The 19,603-nt window shown below is 45.6% G+C and overlaps 1 protein-coding gene across 1 annotated transcript; it reads left to right on the top strand.

Annotated features, from left to right (window-relative positions):
• The first annotated feature begins 313 nt into the window (after positions 1 to 313).
• LOC104333929 (cell surface glycoprotein CD200 receptor 1-B) lies at positions 314 to 5,887 on the top strand. The gene is made up of 5 exons (XM_075412683.1): positions 314 to 449; positions 1,655 to 1,963; positions 2,731 to 2,982; positions 4,892 to 4,994; positions 5,800 to 5,887. The coding sequence occupies exons 1-5, from the start codon at positions 314 to 316 to the stop codon at positions 5,885 to 5,887; spliced, it is 888 nt and encodes a 295-aa protein (XP_075268798.1).
• The last annotated feature ends 13,716 nt before the right edge of the window (positions 5,888 to 19,603 follow it).

The following is a 19,603-nucleotide window of genomic DNA, read 5'->3' as shown; positions in this document are numbered from 1 at the left end:
GTGGTAGGCTAAGAACATCCTTCCCCCAGTCCCAGTGATAAAATGCTCTCTGCAAGATCAGAACCAGGCATGAAAAATCACACTGCTTAGATTTTGTGCTGTAGAGTTTGTCTTCCCTCAGTAACGCTATACAGAAGGCCAATGGTCAGAAAGCAAATACCAAGACCATTTCCTCTCTGTTCACCAATTCTCTGCACAGGCAGCTTTGTGCTAGGAAGAAGAACCACCACCTCTTTGTAGCTGCACTGCAGGGGCTCTCAGGAGCACAGGAAGACCAGTGACTCTGGCTGCTGAGAATCATTGGCAGAAGAAGATGGGTAGCTCTCAGCAAGCTGGATGGTCCAAGAAACCCATATCACCCAAAACCGCAAGAGCTACTTTGAAAGTTGTCAGGAATACCATGTACACCATTGTTCTGCTCAGCTTCAGTGCGGTCACAGGAGCTACAGGTACTTCTGGCGGTACTTTGGTACCAACTCTCGGTTAAGGGCAGAGGAGGAAAAGGCAATATATCAGAGTGATGTTTACTCAATTCATCTTTGAGCAAGAAAAAAATCTAAGGGAAGGGATCTTTACGAATTGCTGAAGCGACTTTTTGGTGGAAAACCAATAACCTGCAAATCAAAACTTTTCTAGATGCCACTACATCTTCTCAGTTCTCAACCAGTAAGATGCTGAACTTGGGCTTTTCAATGATTTAGTGAAAACTGGTAATGATTTTCTTGGAGTATGATATTTTTCATGATAATTAACAGATTTATTAAAAACACTTTTGATAGGAGGTTTTCTTATCAGTCTTTTACTCTTAGGTGTCAGTGACTTGTGCTGACAAATTAAGTGTACTGGGATTTGATGACACTAGATTCAGATAAAAGTTTTAATAAGACTTAGTGGGAAGGTTCTTTCCCCTTTCCAAACTCAGTTAAATACTCAGAAAAGCTAATTCCGTAAATGTGGGATCTGAAAATGCAGCTATAATCCTTCTCCTCCCTGCTCTACTTTAATTATGCACACTCTTGTTTGTTTTTCTTGTTTGTTTTTGTTAGGACAGGTGAGGCAGGTCACAAGGCAGTGAACTTGAGTCTAACAGGGATCTCTGCATCCAACAGCAACCAGGAATGTGTTTTCTTTCCATTTAAATGTCATACTCCTCTACTATTTCATCTGTCACCACTATAATCAGGGAAACTGGTTGATTGGAGCTTTGGACTGGCAGGGCAGAAATTGCCACATGTGCTTGACCTGATTAGGAGGGCTCCTCATATCCAGCACAAAAGTGGGGTGAGTGTCTCCAAACGTTCATTTTTCTGCTGCACTGGGCAGTGATACAGAGATCTCCCCATACAGATGGGCTCTGCAGCTCGTTAAGACTCTCCTCCCCAGTCATGGTATTTATCCACTGTCCTAGGGAGGGGACCTTATAGAGGAAGGGAGTGAAAACAAGGACCAACATATGCGAACACTGCCATGAATTTGGAGATCTATTCCTGCCTAAGAAGAGAGATACAGCTCTTGGGTTGGCACCAACAGGGCCTCATGTTGGTGTGTTACAGTGAAGACATTTCTTGGTGAAGCACAGACCAGAACTCCAAGGCTATGGGTGACATCCCTGGGCACCTTCTCACACATCCTTCTCCTTCTTTCTCTCCTTCAGGGAACAACAGAGTGTCAGCGACAGGAGGTAGCAGCTCTGAGCTCAACTGCTCTCACAAATCAAATATAACTATGGTAACATGGAAAATCAGCCCCAAGGTTGGAGGCCCCTGCACCATGGGATACAGGGCTGATCAGAACAAGACAGACAGAACAAACTGCAGTGACAGCATGAACTGGAAATTCAGACCAGACGGGGATCCTACCCTTGAGATACGGCACGTGGGAATAGCCCATGAGGGAAACTATACCTGCGAACTAGTAACAACAGAAGGGAATTTCCACAAGACGTACTACCTGACCGTGCTAGGTAAGGGACTCCTTCCTCATTTTGCAGTTCCCCAAAGGACCATGTCTGGGCTGGACATATAAAGCTCCTCTCTGCATGCACCAAGGGAAGCATGCAGTAAAGAAGAGAGGTTTTCTTGCTGGGATAAACTGCTAGGCATTACATTGATAGTAGCTCCATGTCTCCCTTCTCCTTACTTCCCAAAATTCTTCTGCCTTCTGGTGCCCCCTTTTCCACTGTCTAGTTACAAATGACAGGTGTGAAGCGATTTCCAATGTACTAAAAGAGGATTCTGCATATGCATCTGGTTATCCTGTAGAATCAATTGTTAATACACTAATTTAAGAGAACTAAACATGTGAGCGTAACACTGCCAAGTGATGAGATGTTCTATCAAGCATGAGATGTTCTTCTCCAGACCATAGGAACGGACCCATTTCCTCTCATGCCGGCATTCAGATACATTTTAAACCACGTGTACGATGGCTGCTTAGGACAAAAGCCTCATTCAGCCCAGTATGTGGGACAATTCCCTACCACAATGTCCAGGGAAACACCCTCTAATGGTACAAGGCTGTGGTAACTCACCTGAATGGGGGAAGAGTTGTCCAGAAGGGAAAAAGGGGCACAATCTTTGCCTCTTATGACTATGGCCTTTGTCACCGTAAGGGGGTGGCACCTGCAACCTTATTCTCCTCTATTCCCTGTGTTCATTTTGGGTAAAGAACAAGAACTTCCTATCCCAACTGCGGCAAACTAACTCCGTGCATCTCCCTGACGGTTTGCAGTGCCCCCCAGGCTGGCCCTGTACTGTGACAACCACGGGGACCCCGTGTGCGAGGCGGCAGCAGGGAAGCCGGCTGCTCAGGTCGCGTGGGTCCTAGACAGCAACTCCACCCCCAGGGAAGAAGGCCATGACAACGGGACAGTGACTGTTCTCAGCAAGTTGACAGCACGCAGCACCAACATGACTAATGCAACCTGCATTGTGTCCCACCCAGCAGGGAACCAGAGCAAGACCATAGCTTGCCATCCCTCAAGTAAGCTGCTTCTTGTGCATTCTGCGTTCAAAACCCTAGTTAGCCCTCTGTTCGTGCACTAAGACAAATATCAGTGGCACTGGCAGGATTGTAGCAGGAACCGTGCAACTGAGCTGAAGTTTCCAGTGAGAAATTTCTTGGGTGGGCAAAGGGTGAACAAAAGTGCTGTCAGAACTGTAAAGTCCTTTATGAAATTCTGGGAAAGGAGATGGATGTAGTGGTCTTTCCTTCCACCAGTAGGGCTGAATGGAAAGGCAGTATTATTCAGAAGTCCATGACACAGAAAGATGTCAATGGTATGATCACCCAGATCTATGTATTGTAAGCCAGTGGTACCATTACGTCTTGCTAATTGTTGGGTTACATATGGGTTGTGACAGCAAAGCTGAAAGCCAGCTTACAGCTTCCAAAGATTGGCTGGTAGGTAAAAGCTTTAGGTGGTGAGGTTGAAGACATTGCTGGGAAGTTGTGTGCGACCATATGTACTTCACTGAAGTACTCATTTAGAAGAGAATCAGAGCTGAAATTTGCTGGGATGCACATGCAAAGCCTGCAGCTGGACTATGGGAGGCAGTGAGAAGGAAGATCTAGTTAGTGCCTTTACAGTAAAAGATAAGGCTCCTCCATCAAGGGCATGGGGGAGACATCGTTTTTTCCCAGTTCTGTGCCTGGCACTGTATTCCAGCTACCTTAGATTATCCTCCAAAGTACAGCATAAAGAGAGCATTGTCTAGAAGATACCATCCTGACAGAGGCACAGGGTAAACAAATTGTCTGTGAGATGTATCCTCCTGGAGAAACTAGCTGCCCATGGTTTGGATGGGTGTACTCTTCCCTGGATAAAGAACTGACTGAATGTCCGAGCGCAGAGAGTGGTAGTGAATGGAGTTAGATCCAGCTGGCGGCTGGCCATGAGTGGTGTCCCCCAGGGCTCAGTTTTGGGTCCAGTCTTGTTTAACATCTTTATCAATGATCTGGATGAGGGGATTGAGTGCTCCCTCAGTTTGCAGATGACACCCTGGGCAGGAGTGTCAATCTGCTGGAGGGTAGGAAGGCTCTGCAGAGGGATCTGGACAGACTGGCTTGATGGGCCGAGGCCAACTGTATGAGGTTCAACAAGGCCAAACACCAGGTCCTGCACTTCGGTCACAACAACCCCATGCAACACTACAGGCTTGAGGAAGTGGCTGGAAAGCTGCCTGGTGGAAAAGGACCTTGGGGTGGTTGGTCAACAGCTGGCTGAACATGAGCCAGCAGTGTGCCCAGGTGGCCAAGAAGGCCAACAGCATCCTGGCTTTTATCAGGAGTAGCATGGCCAGCAGGAGTAGGGAGGTGATCGTGCCCCTGTACTCAGCACTGGTGAAGCCACACCTCAAGTACGGCGTTCAGTTTTGGGCCCCTCACTACAAGAAGGACACTGAGGTGCTGGAGCATGTCCAGAAAAGGGCAACAAGGCTGGTGAAGGGTCTAGAGAACAAGTCTTACGAGGACTGACTGAAGGAACTGGGGCTGTTTAATCTGGGGAAGAGGAGGCTGAGGGGAGACTCTATTGCTCTCTACAACTACCTGAAAGGAGGCTGTAGTGAGGTGGGTGTTCATCTCTTCTCCCAACTAATTAGCATTAGGATGAGAGGAAATGGCCTCAAGTTGTGTCGGGGGAGGTTTAGATTGGATATTAGGAAAAATTTCTTTACTGAAAGAGTGGTCAGGCATTGGAACAGGCTGCTGCCCAGGGAGGTGGTTGAGTCCTCATCACTGGAGGTGTTTAAAAAACACAAGTAGATGTGGCACTTCAGGATATGGTTTAGTAGGTATGGTGGTGTTGGGTGGTTGGTTGGACTTGATGATCTTAGAGGTCTTTTCCAACCTATGATTCTATGAACCTTAAAGAGCAACTGTTTCTCTTTAGAGAACAGTACATGGTTTCTTCACTGTTTCATCAGCCTTGCTGGTCTCCTGGGCCTCCTTTTGCTGCTTGCTGCTCTTCATCGCTACACCTTCTGTGACAGCAGGTATGTATGGGACATGAGACACACAAGCCCCTTTGGCCAGTCCTGGGGAAGTTTAGAAGGGCTTCTGGTACTATTTCATGTCATGAGTGGTCACCTCAGTCTGTCACAAAGATGCCAGCTTGGCACATGTTCATGGAGGCTTGTCCAAGGTCTATAACCCCATAGCTGGGGCAGAGGGGGAGGAAGTCCATACATGACTGTTAGGGACCTTCTTCCTGCTGCCACACTTCTTTCAGAAGCAAAAATGGAATGGTTATTTTTTTCTGCCCAGCTGAGTGATCTGAACAAAGATTGCCAGGCTATGAAAATTAAGAGGCAGCAAAATGTCTTTCTGAGCTTGGAGCCAGACTTTTGGTCCAGTTTGTCCTACTCAGAGGAAGCTGGGGCCAATGTAGAAATGCAGGAAGTATTGCATGAGAACAGAACAGGTCTGCTGTTGTAACTGCTCAGGAGTCCTGGCAGCAGTCTGGCAGCTTGGCCAGTTACCTGTCTGAGCTAGCCTCTCTGTCACAAGGCGCAACTGCTGCCCAGAATTACAGTACAAACACCACAGAGGCAGAACTAACTACTGTGTTCAGGTCACTTGAGCTCCACACTTTGCTGGGGCTCTTGGCAACTCTCTGGTGCTGGCCAGTACATGGCCAGCTCTGGTCATGCTTGTGTGAGGTCACAGACATAAAGCCTCACGTTCTTTTGTTTCTCTACCAAATAAAGGGGAAGAATTCTCTTCTTACATTCCTAGAGCCCCAAATCACATTCTGCAATCAGCCTCGTCCCCACTTACAATGTTGGTTTTGTTTCCTAGGACAATGAGAAACCAGTACAAGCCAAGGCATCTTCCATCTGCAGAGCTGTCTGGGCCTATTTCTAATGCAGCACATGAGCAGAAATGAAAGAAACTCGCAGTAAGCCTCATTCAGCAATGTGACGACATGAGCAGGACTCACCAGTACCAAGCCTTCACGAGAAAGAAGCAAACATCTGCAATGCAGCCACTGTAACTGTGCAGAAATACGGCATGCAGGGCAGATCCTACCTGACCCTTGTCAGCTCCGTCTTCCATCATCTCTCTAGTGCAACTATAGGTGCTGTTATCACTCATGCAAGTATCAATCTTTTTTTATAAAACCAAATCTAAAATATATGCAATAGGGAATTAATTAATATTGTATGAAATGAGATCACTCCATTTCAAATACATTGTATCCTAGTATTTAAGTATCATGTCTTGTAGGATAAAATAAAACTGAAGAAATTTTCTTGCATACTAATAAGCAGCAACCTTCCCAGGATGATCACACAAGACTGAAGCTAAATTTGAGCAACTCTCATTTTCCCTATAAGAATTTTAAAGCGTTTCACCAATAGCTATAAAAAAGGGGGAGAGAGAATATTTGAGCTTGAGCAGTTATCGCTACGTGAAGCATAGAAGTTATTACAATACTGAGATCTAAACCTCATATTCATTTACCTCTTTGCATAACCCAGAAAGCCGCAGCCCACAGAACACAGCTCTCTAATATTAATTTTTTTAAACACATCTTAGCGGTCCTATCACAAGTGACCTCTTGAGTTTAATCTTTCATTTGATGACATACTGCCACTACTAAGCCTCTAAACATAACTGTGCATCTTCACCATTTCTTAACTTCTATTTTGGATAGACATGACTAGAGGTAAATATTACTATGCATTCAAAATTTCAAAGGAACCACAGATATTTCAGACCCACCTCACTGCTCCACGCTCAGCAGAAATCCATGTCTTGTCATTACTGTACAAAATACTCTGTTCCAAACTGTAATATATCTGGAGACCTTTTCCACTTGCTACGGTAATTCAGTTTGCTAAATCTCTGCAATAAGATGTTAAGGATATTCCTGTGAGATGTCAGCTTACGTAAGGGCAGAAGTGGGAAAGTACTGCAGAAACACCCTGTGCTAGGCATGCTACCCTGTGTTTGCGCATTTCACATGCCCAGGTTACAGAGCTATTAGCCTTTTCTACACTCTGCACAACCCTCCCAGTCTCAGACTAAGCTAATTTGGGTTTTTTTGTTATTTTTTTTTTCTTCTCCCCCCCCCCCCCCCCGCTTTTTTAATCCATTAGCTATTCAAGCTTTTCGTTAATTTTTTGGGGGTGTCAGTTACACAGATCTCTATCTCTCAGCCAGCTAGCTGATTAATGCCCCAAGAATTGGGGCACGAGTGTGTTACAGAGAAGGAAAAACACAGAAGCCAAGGTACTAAACTCCTCTGGGCGTTGGGAGCTCTTTGGAGAGGGCAAGCCTGCACAAGTGTCCACAAACCTCAGCTGTTCTGAGGGCATCAACGAATCTCAGCCAGATTTATTAGCTTTGTTCCAGCACCTTGTGCACACAGACCAGGTTTAAGGCAGACAAGATAGGGGGATTGTCCAGACCCCCAGGCCAGAAGAATACCTATCTAAGGCCGAGTTAGACAGCTTTGCAAGTGCAGGGAGGGGGAGCGGGTAGAGAACAGGAAACCCCACAGCTTCCACAAAGCTGCAGCATGATCCTGGATCTTTGCTCTTCATTCACTGCTTCTACCCGTGACTGACCACATCTCAAGTTTTTTGAGCCTTGTTTCACATCTGAACCAGCTGAAGGAGCCAGGGCCAAAACCTCACCTGAACTTTGGTAACAAGTAAAAAAAACCAAAACAAAACCACCAAGCTTTTCAGTCTCAGCACACTAACATATAGAATAGTTATCTAGCTTTATACAGAAAAGGAAATGCCATGCCACCACAGTCCCTCCTTTGTGCAGTTTTTCTACCACTACTTTGCTGCCCCTCACCCTTTCCTGATGCAGCCAATAAACTCGTGTAAATCACTGCCTGGGGCGGTTTCTGCGCTGTGACACCTGCAGGATGTAGACAATGATTCTGCTGGCACAGTGCGGTAAAACTGCTCCTTTCACTGTTACAGACACAGCCCCATTCTGTCCATCTGCTGTGACATATGGCTGTTTAGTCACAACAGAGTCTGAACTCTGCAGAGCTGACACACAAGGTGAGTGAACTTGGAGGCAAGAGCTAGAGTAATAAACAATTTGGAGGCTAGCAGAATTGCTGCTTATTCTTTGTGGTAACCTAACTGCTTTATCAAAAGAGCAGCAAGCAGAAAACCACACTGACTTTAGTTGATATATGTAGCTATCCAGGTAGCTGAGTTTCCACTGTGCACATCAACTGACTGCACGCAAATTGTACTCAGCTAAATTTCATCTCTGCAGCAGCTAAGCAAGCGTTGAGCACCTACACATACAAATCTACATGGAAGCACACAGCTTCTCCACCAGCAGTCTCATTTTATGTTAAGGCCAATCTGCTAAGCTGCAACTCTACTTGGCTCTTACTAAGTATATTACAGACAAAGGGAGTATACAGAGAAGACTCACCTTTCTTTCCTCTCGTCACTAACTGCAAGGCAAGTAAAAATTTCAGAGATACCAACAAATATGTGCCCTAGTTTAGCAAAAGCCCACCAGTGTCAGAAGTATTCAGGAGGTGTTCTTTTTGAGCTCTACTTACGGTTTCTTTTCCATTTCTCTAGATCAGTCAGGTCTCCAGCCAGAAAGAAAAATATCTTACATCCTTTGTTGCAGTTTCCATTCAAATGGCTCAGAGTCTCTCTATCCTCCATCAGAATATAAAGATATCAAACTCACATACCAGAGTCCCCAGGGTTCAGTAACCAGCCTTGCCCCTACTCCTTGGTGTACTTACTCGCAAAGCCATGACAAAACCTTCTGCAGGAGGAAGGATAAAGCAACCTAAATTTTCGACAGCCAGAGTTTCAGCCTAGTCTCCCAGGTAGCTAGCGAAGCAACTAAGAACATTTCTTCCTTTCGCTCACTGGACACCCCTCTTCTTACTAGCATGTTCACCACATGATAATGGCAGATTTGATTGGAATGCGCTAGATTGAGTTTATGGCTGTTATAGCTGTTTAGGTGTTAATGGGCAGCCTTCTGTGTTTGCCATGGGGCTTGCTTGCTTTACTGTATATCAGAGTCCAGTGCTCATTAGTGGTTGCTTTTGCTGCTTGCTGTACTGCTTATCATCTTAATCATCATATCATAGGAATATGTTGATCACAGCAATGGCCGCGCGCCTGGGCTGGCAGATGGCCACGGCATCGCTGCTGTTTCTGTGCTTCTATACTGGACGGACTGGAACTCTGGCGTGAACTGGAGTTGAAGGGTCTGTGACCTGTGGATGAATCAACATAGGAGCAGGACACCCCGAAGCACCTGTGACCGTGCATAAGTCCATGCCACAGCAGGTACACCTCTGAAGGGATTGTGGCCCAAGGATAAGTCCGTGCTGGAGAAGGTACACCTCAGAGAATGTATGGCTGTGGATGAGTCCATGCTGCAGCAGGTACATCTTGAAGTGTCAGTGGCTGTGCACAAGGCCATGCTGGAACACCTCAAAGCGTCTGTGGTCATGGATAAGTCCATGACACTGCGGGTACACCCCTGAAGGGGCTGTGGCTGTAGGAAAGGCCACACTGTAGCAGGTACATCTCTGAAGAGACTGTGGCCCATGGATAAGGCTGCGCTGGAGCAGGTGCACCTCAAAGCAACTGTAGCTGTGGATAAGTCTGTGCCGCAGCAGGTATACCCCTGAAAGGACTGTGGCTCATAAATAAGGCTCCACTTGGAGCAGGTACACCCCTAAGGGAGTGCAGTCTGCAGAGAAGCCAAAGCTGTAGCAGGGGCAAGGGGAGGAGTTCATCACAATGTTAAACCCTATGGTCTAGTCCAGAGAGGCCCAGGGTGGAGATTGTGACAGAAATACCTTCAAGTTGTTTTAACCGATGATTTGAATTGCACGTTATAGGAAGTACTATAGCAGGAACCACCTGAACCAATAGAGCATGAGCCTTATGAGAAACAGATCAAGTGCAGAGGTGACCCAACCTGAGCTGGCTTTGATGCCCAGTAACTCCAAGCTACACACCACCTCTCCAGTCCTAAGTGACTACCATAACAGGTGGACCCCAAAGTCACAGACTAAACGAACTCAGTGAACATTTTATGGACATTTTACAAGGGGGTAGTCAACAAACTAAGGGAACGATATCTGTGAATATACATATCGAAGGGTGGTTAGCAAGGATGTGTTGGATAGAGTGTGACCCAAGCATGATGTAAATGGCAGGGAATAAGGGGTGGAGAATGTGCTGGTTTGGGCTAATTTAGAGTTCATTTTCTTCATAGTAGCTGGTATGGGGCTACGCTTTGGATTTCTGCTGGAAACACTGTTAGTAACACAGCGATGTTTTCGTTATTGCTGAGCAGTGCTCACACAGTGTCAAGGCCTTTTCTTCTTCCCACCCCACCAGTGAGGAGTCAGGGGGTGCATAAGAAGTTGGAAGGGGACACAGCCAGGACAGCTGACTCCATCTGACTGAAGGGATATCCCGCACCATGTGATGTCATACTCAGCAATAAAAGTTGGGGGAAGAAGGAAGGAGAGGATGTTCGGAGTGATGGTGTTTGTCTTCCCGAGTAACTGTTACACATGATGGATCTCTGCTTTCCTGGAGATGGCTGAACATCTGCCTGCCATATTAAATAGCAAATTAATTCCTTATTTTGCCTTGGTTATGTGCACAGCTTTTGCTTTACCTATTAAACTGTCTTTATATCAATGCATGAGTTTTCTCACTTTTACCCTTTCGATCCTCTCCCCCAGCCCACTGGGGGGAAGCGAACAAGTGGCTGGGGGTGCTTAGTCACTGTCCAGGGTTAATCCATTACAGCAGGAAAAGATTGCTTGCCTTTCTATGGGATTTTCTTTTTAAATATACCAGTTTTAAACAGCAGATTTCTTTCTCAAAGAAAAAAAGCAACTACCAACCTAGTAAGGTGAAAATATTCTAACAAATTTAGAGACTGCACAAACTTTTCTTCCCCCCTCAACCCTAAATAAGAGCTGACTTTTAGAAGTTACAGTCCTTCCCCAGCATGCATGCACAACAGAGACCACAGGCTCATTTTTTTGAGTCTTGGTGAGCCTGCCACAAAAGATTATGTAAAATTCTTTTCACAACCTGTTTGCTTGCAGAATGATCTCAGAGAGACCACTCCAGCATCACCACCAGCTGTGTCTCTTCCACATTACCACTATATCAGTGTTACAAGTCCCTAGTACAAGTCTCTTTGTATCCTTACTACTGCTGTTTGGGTAAGGTGAATGGGAACACTCAGAGACCAAAAGCTGCTCTCACTTCACAAGAGTATTTCTGAAGCTTGGTACAAGCATACAAAACCCGTGTCATCCCACTGACAAACTATCACACAAACCTGTAGACCATCCTGCTTTTCTTCTACATGCGATGTTTCATACCAGTGGAAACAGCAAGAGAAAGTGAACAGGAAAATGTATTTCTCGCAATGACTTCTCATTTCATGTGTATAAGCACATGGACAAAGATGCAGAAAGGGGCACATATTTGTTTCCCTAAATCTACCTGTTCTGGGTAGAACAACACTGGATTACTTCAGAAACCCTTACAAAGAGTTTGCATCTTTTGGTTCTCTATCCCCCGATATCCATGAAGAAGAAACACGTGTGCTAAAGTGCCCAAACTGGCAGAGCACTGTCAAAAATAGGCCTGTCCTGCCAGGCATTTTCAGGGTGGCTCGCAAAAATCCTCACTTTAAGGCAAGGGGGTGGTTCAAAAGGAAAAAGGTACTACAGCAGCCAGAGCTAGAGAAGAAAGCAAGAGAAATCCCTGCCTCCTCCTTGATCTATAGTTTCTTGTATCAGCAGGATTCGTACATAACAAAACGCTGTTGCTCCTTGGGCATTTTGTGCCAGAAGAAACTGGCCTCAAAAGTCCTCCTTACCCACCCCTGTGCTAGAAGCTTACTCCCACTTCTGCAGCGTCCCTGTCACTGACATTGGCACAAGTTTATGTGGCTGCTCACTGAATAGAGATAGGGAACTAGCAGGCAAGAATGAGTCGACTTTGTGTTCTGATTTACCACAAGACTGCCATAAGGCAAGGGGGACCACAGGGATGGAAAGGAATGGCCAGGGCTGGGGCAGGTGAGTACATCTGCTTAAACAGCAGTGCCTGCTTAACCTACTCTTAAGCGCTGATGGTCTGGTGCGAGAGTGGAGTTGTGTTCCAGTTAGAGGCAATATCTCTTTATGGTGGGAGAGAAATCACGGAGGAGACTGCAAGGGAAGACAGAGATACCTAATTTTAAGGGCTCTCCTTATATCTAAAGATAAACAATAGACATTTCTTGTTAACCCTGCTATTCCCAGTTTCCCCCCATGCTGACACAGCAACTTTCTGCAAAAGCAGGTTTAGAGCCCTGGTTACTTTTCTGTCCAGGGACATGTTCAAGCATTGGCCTTTAAAGAAAAGGTCACAGCTTATTAGTTTTTGTGGGAAAAACTGGGGTCATGCCTGGACAGTGCCAACACCCTGTCAGTACTGGAGGCAGAACGTTTCCTCCAGTTCCCTAAAATCTAATGTAAAATTTATCTTCACCCAGATGTGAGAAGTGAAAAATAGAAGGCATAGTCACTATATCTATTTCCGCATGCTTTCCCAGACTGACAGCACAGGAAGCTTGGTGCTGTGGAGAGGGATCTGCAGCTCCAAGCAGCTAATCTTTCAGGAAGAGGCAGGTCAGGGTGAGCTGGCACAGCAAATAGCAATACTGACTGCTGGCACAGCAACAAGGTCCTCCACCTCAGCTGAGCAAGACAGCCACTTGAGCAGTAAAAACAAGTGGTGTTGGCAAGAGTTGTGCTGGAAGGATTGCATGAGCCTTTGTGCCACCTGCTAATGGAGCAACAGCCAAGGCAGACTACCACTTAGGAGCAAGCAGCTGTTGAAGCTGAAGGTCAGGGCAATGCCAATTGCTTCTTAGCTTTGTTTTTGGGTAGTATGCTTGCATCAGGAACAGGGTGCTAATCAGCAGCTGGATGGAAAAAGAAAGGAAGAAGTACAAACTGAGGCACAGGAAGTTCCGTCTGAACATGAGGAAGAACTTCTTCCCTCTGAGGGTGACGGAGCACTGGAACAGGCTGCTCAGGGAGGTGGTAGAGTCTCCTTCTCTGGAGATATTCAAGACCTGCCTGGACAAGGTCCTCTGCAGCCTGCTGTAGGTGACCCTGCTTCGGCAGGAGGGTTGGACTAGATGACCCACAGAGGTCCCTTCCAACCCCGACCATTCTGTGATTCTGTGAAAAGTCACTGCAGTAGCTACAACGTAATTGCATGAGCCTGTGTTTTCCCAAGAACTGAAGTCTTCGAGAAAAATAGGACCAGGCAGGTGGTTGCTGCCCAGATTTCCTGAACATAAGGCCACACAGCAAACAAAGCATCAGAATGACCTTTCCTGGTCCACTGCTGGACAGAGAGGGAAAAAAGTGACTATTGCGAGGGTTTGTTTTGGGGGTGGGGGGAGGCATGGGGGAGGGAGGTGGCAGGGAGCAGCTTGGGAAAATGTTCAACTTTTGTTAGGAAAATGACAAGCCCCAAACTAGAGGCTTCCAACTACACATCAACACATACCAGTTGTGGTTTTGGGGCTTTTTGGTGTTTTAGCACTTGTCAAACTATTTTCCTCAGAAAAGATTTTAAATCAAAATATTTTAGGGAAAAATCTTTTAATGAAAAGCTCACAACTGAACCTACTCAGAGGAATGTGCATCAAACTGTGCTTCTTATTGACATGTAAGACTGAGGACAGGAGGTTGTTTTGGAGCAGACTGCAGATCCAAGTGGCTGTCTGGGGCCTCTGTCCATTGAGATACAGGCCGAGACACAGCCATCAAGACACATGCCTTCATCAAGGCATACCAGAGTTGGACATCATCCAGAATCACAGAATGGTAGGGGCCGGAAAGGACCTCTGGTGATTATCTAGTCCAACCCCCCTGCTGAAGCCAGGTCATGTTGAACACATTGCACAGGACCTCATCCAGGTGGGTCTTGAATATCTCCAGAGAAGGAGACTCCACAACCTCCCTGGGCAACCTGCTCCAGGGCTCTGTCACCCTCAGAGGGAAGAAGTTCTTCCTCATGTTCAGATGGAACTTCCTCTGCGTGAGTTTGTGCCCATTGTCCCTTGTGCTGTCGCTGGGCACCACTGAAAAGAGTCTGGCCCCATCCTCTTGACACCCACCCTTAAGATATTTATAAGCATTTATAAGGTCTCCTCTCATCATTCTCTTCTCCAGGCTAAACAAGCCCAGCTCCCTCAGCCTTTCCTCATAGGACAGATGCTCCAGTCCACTATCATCTTTGTAGCCCTCCGCTGGACTCTCTCCAGTAGCTCTTCATCTTTCTTGAACTGGGGAGCCCAGAACTGGATGCAGTACTCCAGATGGGGCCTCACTAGGGCAGTGTAGAGGGGAAGGAGAACCTCCCTCGACCTGCTGGCCACACTCTTCTTGATGCACCCCAGGATGCCATTGGCCTTCTTGGCAACAAGGGCACACTGCTGGCTCATGGTCAACCTGTCGTCCACCAGCACACCCAGGTCCCTCTCCGCAGAGCTGCTCTCCAGCAGGTCCGCCCCAAGCCTGTACTGGTGCATGAGGTTGTTCCTCCCCAGGTGCAGGACCCTGCACTTACCCTTGTTGAACTTCATCGGGTTTCTCTGCACCCAGCTCTCCAGCCTGTCCAGGTCTCACTGAACGGCAGCGCAGTCTTCTGGTGTATCCACCACTCCTCCCAGTTTGGTGTCATCAGCAAATTTGCTGAGGGTACACTCTGTCCCTTCATCCAGGTTGTTGATGAATAAGTTGAATAAGACCGGGCCCAGTACTGACCCCTGGGGAACACCACTAGTTCCCGGCCTCCAACTAGAGTGAGCGGCACTGACGACAACCCTCTGAGTTCTGCCATTCAGCCAGTTCTCAATACACCTCAGAGAATGAAAGCCTTTTCTGGGGAAGACAAGGAGTACATGTTAAGTGAGGACACTTGTGCACTCGAAGTTCAACGGAGATTATTTCCATGAGCCTTTTTTAGTGTTTTATGCTGTCACTGCTGCACATCCTCTAGTGATATCATAGGCTTCAGCAGTGACCGTGTAACCAAGGCAGTGACTAGACCTGCTCTGTGCAGCAGGGAGAGCAGCAGGTGCTGTGTACCTCACTTCAACACTTTTGTCATGGTCTCCTACAACATTCTTATAGGCAAGCTGAAAAAGTATGGGCTAGATAAGTGCGGAGTGACATTGGTTTAAAACTGCCTGAATGGGTGGTCCCAGGGGCAAATAACCAGTGGCACAAAGGCCAGTTAGAGGCAAGTCTCTAGCTATGTGCCCCAGTGGTTGTTACCTCTTCGTTAATGGCCTGCACACTGGGACAGGGTGCACCCTCAAATGTACAGACAATGCAAAACTGGGAGGAGTGGCTGGTACACTAGAGGATTATGTTGCCATTCAGGTGGAACTGGGCAGGCTGGAGAATTAGGATGAGGGGAAAATCATGAAGTTCAACACGGGAAAATGCAAAGTCCTGTATCTGGGTAGGAATAACCCCAGGCACCAGTACAGGCTCGGAGCACACCAGCTGGAAACCAGCAATACAGAGGACCTTGGGATCCTGCTGGACACCAAGCTGACCACGAGCCAGGAATGCACCCATAGGACAAAGAAGGCCAAGAGCATCCTGGGCTGCATTAGGAAGAACATTGGCAAAATTTCGAGGGAGGTGATCCTTCCTCTTTACTCAGCCCTGGTGATGCCATGTCTGCAGTGCTGTGTCCAGTGTTGGGCTCCCCAGTATAAGAAAGATATGGGCTTACTGGAGGGAGTCTAGTAGAAGGCTACCAAGATGGTTTAGGGATCAGAGCATCTTTCATATGATGAGAGCCTGAGAGAGCTGGGACTGTTCAGCCTGGAGAAGATAAGGCTCAGTGGGACAAGGTTAGTGAGCCCATCCAGGCTTGAGTTATAAAAAGGAGGCAGAAAAGCCAGCAACAGCAGATCAAGAAAACATACAATTTTCCTTGTCTTGTCAAGTTTGACACAGCATAAGAGCTCTGGATACTACTGATGTGAGCACCTTACGCTGTGCACACAGAAAAGCCTGAATCTAAGTATTATGCTTAACTGGCAAGGGAGGACAAGAAATTCCACCTGATATATTTCTTTTTTAATAGCATGCATAGATTTCAGAATAAGAACAGCTCCCCGAAAGCACTGAACAGAGCGTTTAGGAAAAAGAACACATGTAAGAAAGGCCTTTATGGCTCATTTCCATAGCACTTCTCTGGTTTGCTGCAAACAAGCTGTGTTTTGCCTTTGATCAGCTGAGGATGCCAATCACCACTGCCTCTCACAGCAACTAAAGGTCTGCCTTCTGCCATAATTCCCCTTCCCGCTTTGGAGCGGCTAACCACAAAGATCAGTAGAACTATCTCATTGTCTTCCCTGAAGCACTTAAACACTACTTATCACCATGATTTCCAAACAACAAAATGGAAGAATCCACCAGCAAAACCCACCTATATAGGAGCTGGATTGGTCCTGTGTTTTGAGAAGACTAGCTAAAAAGAAGCTGTGTGCACTGTGATTTCCACAGCAATGCTTATGCATCTGTTGCAATGCTCCATCCTTGCACAAAAACTCAGGCCACCAGGTAAAGCAGATATTCACCCACTTCAAACCCATTCAGGGTTATGAAAATGCAGTGCAGAGGAGACCAGACAAGAATCCTGTACCAAAGGCAGATCTAGGAATATATTTATGATGGTTGTTGAATTTCTGAATGCCTCAATTTACTTCAGCCAAAAAAGCTTTAGAATCAAACATTCAGATTCAACATCTAGAAACCTTTAAGTCTTCCCTGAAGTCTAACAACAATAGAAAACACACAGAAAATCCCCACAATCAATCAAGTGCTGTTTTGGCTCAGTTAAAACTCTCATTCCACCCTGAAAGGTAGGTGTTATTACTTGCTTGATACAGGCGATAGAGATTAAAGAGCAGTTAGTATATTTAAGAACTGTTACTTTGGTTTTACACACAACAAACACATCAGAAAGAACATTAGCAAGTCTGTGTAGTCTCATGCACTAAGGTATAAATAATCAGATTTTTAAAATATCAGTAAATATTGATAGGAGGCATATAAATAAATATATTGGAGGCATATCAATAAATGTATTCCCATGGGAATGTATGAGAAACAGCATTTTCAGTCCACATCTGAATCGGAGCAAAGAGGAGACGAAGAGTGGTTGTCCCCCCACATTTGCCTAGATGCTTAATTATTCTGCACATCTGCTCGTGACGTAGCAGCATAAGACCATATTAATGCAGCATTTGACATTACGCTGGTGAATGCAGTCCTGGGTGAATTACTGCTCTATGTTTACAGTCATTCCCAATACTGCTCTGAAGAACAGTACAGCCTCTGAGACTTGAGGCAACAAATTGCCATGTAACTCTAGAATCTGGGAGTTTATTTTAGTTGGATCTTTGCTGTTGTTTCTTCTTCAAACATGAACCCAGGTTTTACCTCAATCTTTTTTGCAGAAATAAAAGAAATAATGGCTCATATTCTAGAAAGCAAGTGAATTTCCCCTAGTTCAGTGTATTTGAACTACAATTCTTTGTTAGCATGTCTTATAGAAACATTTTCCTGAAAGAAAAGTATGGATTTTGCCACAGATCCTCCTGGAGTAGGGAAGTAGATATTTTCCTTCATGACAGAAGGGACCAGACCAGTCCTCTTCAGAGATTCTGTGGGAATAACCCTCACCAGGAGGACTGTAGGAAAACACTAATACTAGAACTAGTTTTAGCCTTACTGTAGAATGAAAGAGAAAATTAAATCATAGAATGGTTTGGGATGGAAAGGACCTTAAAGATCATCTAGTTCCAACCCCCTGCAGTGAGCAGGGACACCTTCCACTAGACCAGGTTACTCAAATACAACTTTAGACTGACTACAAGCATGGTTTTCTGTGCAAGGATATTTGTGCATGGTTAGTCAAGTCACCATATCGTTTCAATCCTACAGAGCAGGGATGATATGCAAATAAGTCATAGGCATGAGAAAGGACTTAATTTCAAATAACTCTTTTATGGTTACTGTTAATGATTCGTGATAAGCAGTCTGTATTATTGAAAGCCACAAGAAGTCTAGGCATAGCAAACCACACTGACCCAGCTCAGATTCATAATCATGCTGGTGAGAGGTTTGTTTTACTGTGGAAACTCAATCACAATGGAAGTTACTCAATTGATTTGAATCTGTGGAACTTTACATACCTCACCAACAAGCATACTTACATTTCCTTCAGTGGAGTCCATGCAACAGGCTACAGCCAGGTGCCACCGCTAGGATGGGTCAAAATTTCACGAGTGCCACAGAAAAGTTGCACTGCTCATCCCCCACTAGTGCCCATCAGGCTTAGATCGAAGCAGTAACCTTATTGTGCAGTTGCAGGTATCCAGCCAAAGCACAAGAGAAAAGAAAGAGCAAGCATCTTTCTTAACAATTCCTTTCTACATACCTAGCCACAGGTTTCACTTCTCTCAAGGACAACAAGGCTCAGCATTGAACTCTGGCCACCACAGGATCACAGGCAAACCAGAGCTTCTCCACAATTTGCAGATAATCCATTCTTGAACTCCCATGGAAGAAGAAAGAGAGCAGAACTCAGACCAGCAGAAGAGAGTGCTCTGAGTTCCAGCACAGTTTGTGTCAAACAAGTGAAAAACAACCCTGTTAAGCTATCACCAGTACTTGTAACAAAGCTGTTTCCTCTGCAGTTTCTTTTCTCCTACAGACCCAGTTTGCCTCAGCTGCAGGCCATTTCAGCAAATACCCAGCCACAGCTGAGCAAAATAATGAAGCCCCTCATTTATGCTTTCTGGATTGCCTTTCCTTGGGGTCTGTGTACACTGTCATATTGTGACTAATTAGAGACTAAAATAATGCATATATGCTGTGCAATGTTTGGGCCTTTCCTTACTTCTGACTGCTGTATCTTCAAGCCTTTAAGAATGTGCCTTTAACATATGATTTTCTTTGCCTTTTTTTCTATTATCTTCTCAATGCAATATGTTTACACTAATAGTACAAAGTGAGCAAGAATTAGGTAGAGCTTTTTGTGAGAAAACCAGCCATTAGTTCTAACTTTCCATTACCCAAACAAACCGAGATCAGTAAGTTTCAAGTCTTCCTCTGCCACACATGCTTACTTGCAAGACAGCAAATCTGTGACCACAGGTTCTTTATTTTTTACTCAGTATATCTGTCCATCAGAGGATTATGAAAAAAACACCCACATCTTCTCAGCATGTGAGCTCCCCAGTGACCTCCGTTCTACCTATCTCAAGCTAGCAATACCTTGCTAGGTAAGCACCTATCAATCTTCAGTAAGTTTACTCACACAATAGCACTTTTAATATGCATGTGATTATAGTTAGAAAACTACATGTAACTATCTGCTCAACAGCAAACAGGAAGTCTGAAATCCGGAACAAATTTATCTTGGGTTATGCTTGCGTTAGTGTGGCACCTTAATCCGTACACCCTTTTCCTTCATGCAGAATGACTAATGGCAGTCAGGAGTGACTTCAGGAC

Source organism: Opisthocomus hoazin, chromosome 1, assembly GCF_030867145.1.
Source record: "Opisthocomus hoazin isolate bOpiHoa1 chromosome 1, bOpiHoa1.hap1, whole genome shotgun sequence".
In the NCBI taxonomy this organism is placed as follows: Eukaryota; Metazoa; Chordata; class Aves; order Opisthocomiformes; family Opisthocomidae; genus Opisthocomus; species Opisthocomus hoazin.
This window is presented reverse-complemented; position numbering and strand designations above follow the sequence as displayed.